General features: G+C 53.5%; 1 protein-coding gene across 1 annotated transcript in view; it reads left to right on the top strand.

Moving 5' to 3' along the window:
- Positions 1 to 7,500, top strand: part of LOC119597805 (protein bunched, class 2/F/G isoform-like) — an 80,902-nt gene that overhangs the window by 64,839 nt on the left and 8,563 nt on the right. The window contains exon 2 of the mRNA XM_037947454.1: positions 5 to 56. Within this exon, the coding sequence (XP_037803382.1) occupies positions 5 to 56 (52 nt within the window). The remainder of the gene's footprint in view (positions 1 to 4; positions 57 to 7,500) is intronic.

Genomic DNA, 7,500 nt, shown 5'->3' on the forward strand with positions numbered 1-7,500 from the left:
GCAGCGCCTCCACCGCCAGCACAGTCGCCATTGACAACAAGATCGAGCAAGCAATGGTGAGTAATTGTCTCGTTTTCTTTGTGATTTGAATATTTGTTTGGATGAATGATAACTAGAAATAGATTTAAGCTGTGTAGGTGGGTATGTTTGTTCCGGTTGATAACAGGCTATGGTTTTAGATTATACTTTGAATTTAAAGATATTTTTATTTTATTGGGAAATGTGAATGTGCAGATGGTTAGATAAATAGATCAGTCTTATAGTAACTGGTTCATTTATTATTAGATTTTGGGTATCTGGGAATTAAGACGAACGTTGGCCTTTTATATTTGTTTATTTTGGAGATTTACGTTCGACTACTCATGTTACGCTGGGAAACGTGGCATGTGCGCGCCTTAGACTTTGGAAACCAGCCTCGGTCGGGCGGTTGGTGTTTCTAGTTCTTTTTCTTTCTCTATCTTCGTTTTTCTTCTTCTGCTTCTTCTTCTTTTCTCCTCCTCCTCCTTCTGCTCCTCCTCCTCCTCCCCCTCCTCCTCCTCCTCCTCCTCCTCCTCCTCCTCCTCCTCCTCCTTCTCCTCCTCCTCCTCCTCCTCCCCCCTCCTCCTCCTCCTCCTCCTCCTCCTCCTCCTCCTCCTTCTCCTCCACCTCCTCTCTCTCTCTCTCTCTCTCTCTCTCTCTCTCTCTCTCTCTCTCTCTCTCTCTCTCTCTCTCTCTCTCTCTCTCCTCTCTCTCTCTCTCTCTCGTTCCTTGGCGCTCGATATGATCACAGTTTATTTTGAATGTCCTTTGATGATAGGAATATAATAATTCTCCCGCCAGCCAACAACTGTAGATTTTAATCTGAATCTTGGATAAGCTGTTATAATATGTTGGGGATATTCTTGGTTGATATGTTGGCATGAGGCCTGGACTCGCGGTAGGGACTGCACAGAGGATAGGGCGCCTCGCATGCGGTCGTTTTGCACGCGAGAAGCTGACTAATTAGTTTAAGCAAAGGCCCGAAGTCTGGAAGAGCATAGGCCTTCCAGAGCGACGAGAGGCGTGAAGCTGAGGCGAAGCTCCACGGACGCGCGACCGCCTGTTGTTATCCCGTTAAAAATTGACAACTCAGCCGAGAGTCGCACTTCGGCCCGACTTCGGCACCAGGGAGAAAGTAGCTAATGTAATTACAGGGAGTGCCGTGCCAAGGCTAGGGGGGCGGGGCACTTGTGAGACTTGCCCGCTGCTTCATCATTACGGACAGAGGTTTATGCGGTGCTGCTGCGTCGGCGGAAAGGCGGAAAGATCTTGTTAAAAAGATCATAAGTTCACATGTTACGGCGGGTTTGTTGCCAGGCGGGTGGCACTGGTACTCGTCGTCCGCGCCTACCCCTCCCCGCCCCATACATATATCCTCGCGAAGAGTAATCCCATTATACAGAACTTGCCACCTCGGGTGTACTTTGGAAACATACACAGTTGCGATGGAGAAGAGCCACGCACACGGAGGATGATACGTAACACTAGATTGTCGCCACACCGGTCTGGTCATGATACGCTGCCTGCCACAGCACCGCCGCGCACTTGTCCCTCGCCGCGGCCGCTCGTTCATTAGGACAGAGTCGGCGACGGGGTTTTCGAGAGGGATGGAAGGAGGTAGGGGGAAAGACCGAGATGAAATCCGCTCATGACTATGTAAAGGTTCTTCTTGGTATAGTTAGATAGAAATTACGATAACAGGTAGCAAGAACTTGCGCCACGCTATGGAGTCTGGGATTAGAAACCACACCGCCTTCTACTGAAACGTGATAACGAACCGTGGGCGTGAGCGATTTGCAGCGTAAGCATCGTTACCAAGGGCGAGAGCAGTTGTGGGTCGGAGTTTGTTGTATAGGGAAAGGGTACGGGGCGGGCGCAAGTGTCGGGGCGCCTAGACCGACATGTAAAGGTAAAGGAAGAAATAAGGTCATGGATAGCCACTTATGACGGCGTCTCACTCACCTGGAGGAGGAGTGGAGGGTCCGGTGCTCAGAGACGTTGAGTACGTGATGCTTTTCTCTTAACCGGGATAAGGGCTGAAAGGGGTGCCTGGTAGGGCTGCCGAGGAGTGCAGTGGCGAGGATATTAACTGAGGAAAGAGGCAATTCAGGGAAGGGAGGGGGACTGTGTGTAGTAAGAAGCAGATCAGCTTGAGAGTGGGCAGAGATCAGGTTTTGTTGTGATCCCGGTGTGGCGTGGTGCGTGTGTGCTTGTGTGAGTGAGTGCGGTGTGGAGTGACGTGTGTGTGGCCGTGGCGGGGAGCGGCGAGAGTGTGTGGCGGGGCAGAGTGGCGGGACGGCGATGGCGTGTGGCTGGCTGGCCGGGTCGGGGCCGACGGGTTGCCTCAGACAGCTTGGCGCCTCCTCTCAAACGGACCAGCCATGTGCACTACACAGGTACACACACCTCGTTAATGCCACCCCCTTGCTCGTGCACACGGTGGTCCTTCTTCGTGTGGGGAGGCAGGTTGCACACTCGCAACACAACATTAGGGCGGCAATGGAGCTTTGTGCATGTACAGAGCAGGTGGTGGAGGGAGCTGGGTATCGCGCTCCCTCCCCCGCTCGTCTGCGTTAACCCGAGCTGTTAACACATGCCACGTGACGTAACAGTCCGTCTCGCGTTACACGGTACATTCTGAACCGCAACCACTAGCGAATCGTTACAACCTCTGTTGGCACTGCCGCCACCGTCACTGCCGCGGTCTCGACGCCTTGTTCATGTGCCTGCAAGTAACCTACATTTGACAGGCGACACGTCTACGGCGCCCGCGACTCGTATGGGAACGCAGGGGGGAACTGGCTGAAAGTGGTTTGGGAACGGAGGGCGGTGTAGTTGGAGGGGGGGGGGGAGGAACTGAAGGGGAAAGGGAAGGGAGGGAGGTGTTGGAGGCGGAGGGGGAGGGGGAAGGAGGGAAGGCAACACCTCGTACTTCCCTGTATAAGACGATGTGAATAGACCCCCTCCCCATTTAGGCCAAGGTCGAGGTGGGTCATAATTGCAGGTTGCACACTTAACCGCGTGCTCTTCCGGCAGCCCCTCCTTTTCCTTCCATTCCTTTCCCTTTCATCTCTTTCATGTCTTTCATCTCCCATCTGTCCTTTGTTCGCTATCAGTATGAATCTCCCTTTCGCGGAGGCCGGTTCATTTTTTGGTATTGGAGCGCAGTGGCGTGCGCGTGAGGCGAGGGAGCCGACGCCCCCTGACGGCCGTGCAAGGGCTGTGTGAGGGAGGCCCTGTGCGCGTGACCTCCCGCTTCCCTCATTACAGCCGTGTCACTATCCTGGCCGAGTCTTGCCGCCTCATAACTCCGCTTCCGCCTTCTTTCCTGCCGGCCATCTGTGTACCTCCACCTCTGAAGCCGACCAGTTTTTCATCGGCATTACCATTTTCTCCTTTTCCGGCTCGATGCCCTGCAGGCTGTCTGCACGCCCGCATGCCGAGCGCTCCGAGGGTGGGCTGACTGTCTTGGAGGGGGGGTCGCCGCAGGGGAACGGATTTTTCGAACGGAGAAGTGCACGCTGGGAGTCCGCTACGGCGTTGAGGCCTGCTGGAGAGGGACGGAGTGACAGCATGCCATTGCACGTGCTGGACTCGACGGGAGCGGCCTGTTGCGAGTGCCGTGTTGGCCTGGCTAAAAGGTGTGAATGAAGAATGTTTCCTCCCCCCCCCCCCTCCCCTCCCGGGCGCTGGTGATTGAGTGGCACGAGGACCACTACTTCCTGGTGAGCCTCTGTGGTGACGACCGTTATTATCTTCACACCAAGGCACTCCCACGCCTCCCCGTCCAGGTACAGCGTCCTCCGTTCTGGGGGAGGTCTGGCCGGAGGAACTGTGATTGGGGGGGGGGGGTGATCATGTCTTTCATTTTATTCATACGTGGCTTGGTTCGCGTAAGGCCCCTCCGATGCGCGAGTCAGGCTTGGCTTAGCTCCCCGGCGGAGACCTGCGAGCAGCAACGCCTCTGCAGGGGTTGATGGAGGAGGGACTTTACCTTTTTGTAAGCGATTTCGTAGCACTCGAACCGAGGGTTACAACAGGAAGTATTACAGCAACGTAAAAGGTGGTCAGCTTCCTGTAGACGCGTTTCGATCTATTGCAACCGCCGCCTCTCCCAACGCGACGCGGGCATTAGGTGCTGTATCATACGTCGCCCTTTTCTCGCCGCTGTTGGCACTTTCACCCGCCTTCTATGGCTGTGCCCTTCACCTTATTCCTTGCAATGGATAGTGCCACGGAGGGGGTAAGACCTATCGCAGGTGGGTTCATACGTGCCCCCCCCCCTCTCTCTCTCTCTCTCTCTCTCTCTCTCTCTCTCTCTCTCTCTCTCTCTCTCTCTCTCTCTCTCTCTCTCTCTCTCTCTCTCTCTCTCTCTCTCTCTCTCTCTCTCTCTCTCTACCTCTCTACCTCTCTCTACCTCTACCTCTACCTCTACCTCTCTCTCTACCTCTCTCTCTCTACCTCTCTCTCTCTACCTCCCCTTTTCTTTCTCTCAACGGTCAGACTTAACCATTTGTTTATACAAAGTTATAGTTTCGCACTTCTTGACATGAGTAATTGCGTTTGACCTGCTCGAGACTTGACTAAGGAGAGCGTGAACAACATTGTTGATAGTGTAAGTGTGTCTTAACCATAGATATCTGTTCACTGGACTAAATAGAGCTAATGGAGATCTGTGTATGTGTCTTATATGTTGATATACATATGTATGTGAAATGTGAGCCCACATAGGGACTTAAGATGGGTTGAGGATAACCTATGTTACCTCATCCTTTTGAGATTTCAGCATTTGTTTCTGTAAACTTAAATAAAATCAGAATCTCGCTCACTGTCTTCCTCTTTCTCTCGCTCACATCCTTTCTCTCTCTCTCTCTCTCTCTCTCTCTCTCTCTCTCTCTCTCTCTCTCTCTCTCTCTCTCTCTCTTACCATACTACAGATATCATACAACATTATTGACAGGAGTAACATGCAGCAGCAAGGCTCCATGTCCTATCGTTTCTACAAGGAAACCGTTATAATTGACCAATGTCAGGCACGTCTTGTAATACATCAAGGTTACCGCTGAAGTAACGACGATGATGAAATCGGTAGTGATGATATCAATACGACCAAAATACCAATCAGTGCCTTGGACTCGATACAAAGACGTGAATGTTTTCTTTCCCACGGTTATAGCTGGACAACAGTATGTCAGACGAGCTATTTCTGTGAAGCAGACATATTCAGCGGAAATTGTAGTGTACGTCGTATCCTGTGCGGCGGTCCCGGTTGTGTCCTGCGCCGTGAGTCAGCCTTCGCATATCCTCCGTGGTCGTCGCACACAAGGAGGGCAGCACTCCATTTAGAACGACAGATATCAGTCGTGTGCTCGTGACGTCATCCATAACCTTAGAGCGAGGACAGAGGCGAACGAGTGTACCGACTTTCGAGGGAGCGTTAGTGCCCGAGGTGGAAATTATGTCATACCCGAAGCCCTGGGGATCCACCCGCCGCTTCCTGTCTGTGGGAAGCGAAGGATGGTGTGGATGAGGGCGAGCGGAGGATGGAGGGGGAAAGGGGAAGGGGGAGGGAAGGCTGTGGGTCGTAAGTAGGCGGCGGCGCGGCGGACGGAGGAAACAGAAGAGGGATTTTTCGTGTACTTCTAAGGGTCAGCTGAGCGGTAAGCGTAGGCGCGGAACCTTACGGAGAACACGCGCCGGGAAAGACACAGGATATACGCTACCAGTTTGAAGGAGTTTCCTCCCAGGACTGGAGCTCCTTGTGTGCCATGACGTCATGAGAAATCTCCCGCCGGGAACTCCTCGCCCGTGGACCGAAAAAGATTATCACATCATGCGAGCGTAGGCCTAACCGCACGCCCTTGAAACCGCTCCTTGCCTCCAGGAAGCGCGTGCATTGGGGCGCCTGACACCCACGGATCGCGCTTTCCTCTCGCATTACGCGGACCAGAGTTCGAGGCGTGACGTCAGGCGTTTCGTGAGGGCGGCGGGATGCGAAACCCAACGCGGAGAGGGACGCTCGTGGTACTGAAGCTGCCAAGGGAGGGGTGGCAGGTGACGTCAGGGACAGAGGGTATGGCATACATATGCTGTAAGCGCGTTGCCACTTCATGGCGAGGGGAAAAAACTCGGCGACCCAGTAAATTAGAGCGTGACAGCCTCTTGACGAGCGGCGGTCATTAGCGGGAAGATGAGAGGAGCTCGAGCGGGGCGGAGGATCCTTGACCCGCTCGCTGCTCCTGCTTTTTTGGTGTAGATATGTCTGCTCTGCTTCCATCTCTTCCCCTTCGCGCCATCCTTTCCCATAGCGGCTCCTTGACATGTGCAACCGGCCGAACCATTTCCTGGCGCCTTCCCCGGCTCCTGGGGGATCCTTACGCAAGGGGGAAGTTGCGTGTGAGGGCGTCCTCTCTTACGGGTGACCCTGTGACGCCCCTCTGATCTACGGTAACACGATAGGGAAGTTGAGTGGAAAAGCGCTTCCTACGTATCAGAATCGTTGCTCCCTGAGAGTCATGTGATGCGAGAAAGCTGCAGCTTACGATAATCACTTGGTCGGCACTTTTTGCAAAGCTATCAGGACGAGAATGCTTTGTGTAGCATTTTCTCTCATTTCAAAGAAACGGGTGTAAAAGAAATCAGGAAGAGATTGCGACTCGTGGTGAAGAACACAACACCTGCAGGTTGGAAGGGTCATTTTGTGACGGTAATAAAAGATCACATGCATTGCCTCGGCATCGTTTGCATGACTTCGCCAGATTCTACCGTTCGCCTTAAAGATTCTCGGAGAAGAGTTGGGCGTGCGGGCGTCACGTAGACACGACCGTCGCTCCTTACATCTGTCCCACATGAACAAATGTAGATGAGGACATCATCGCGGTGATGGGTGCTCGACATCTCGCTCGCGTCCAAAGGTGCAGGTGCAGCACACTCACACACTTGGCTTTGTTTAATCGCTTCCCCGAAAACTCGTTTGTGAGCGCCCCTCTTTGTACTAATTACTCCACGCGCGGCTCATCCAGTGTTTTACCGGTACGTCTACCATAGTGAGATATACCGAGTGCTATTTGTGTCCCTGGTGAACACTGCCTCTCCACTCTGACCTACATGATGCCCGTGCCGAGTGTGGCTCGGCCGAGATCGCTGTTGCACAGGGAAACGAGAGATGCTGTGCAATACACCATCGTTCGAGTTTATTCATTGACGTTGCTTTGCCATTCTTTGTAAGCAATTGGAAGTCTCGTGTATTGTCGTAACAACGAAACGTTCTCGTGGGGCCAAAAGAGAGGAGTGCGGTAGGTGGCGTCGCTTGTGAAATAGAAGGCACTGATGTGGTCTGGGATAAGCGACTCCGGTCCCAGCGCGGCGCCCCGCAGTCTGGCCGCCCTCTTCCCTTCCCCTCCTCGCCTCTGCTCCCCTCCCCCTCCCCCGCTCACGCTTCCTCTTTTTATTTGCTCTCTCCTCTTCCGCATGCGGAGTCAG

Source organism: Penaeus monodon, chromosome 3, assembly GCF_015228065.2.
Source record: "Penaeus monodon isolate SGIC_2016 chromosome 3, NSTDA_Pmon_1, whole genome shotgun sequence".
In the NCBI taxonomy this organism is placed as follows: Eukaryota; Metazoa; Arthropoda; class Malacostraca; order Decapoda; family Penaeidae; genus Penaeus; species Penaeus monodon.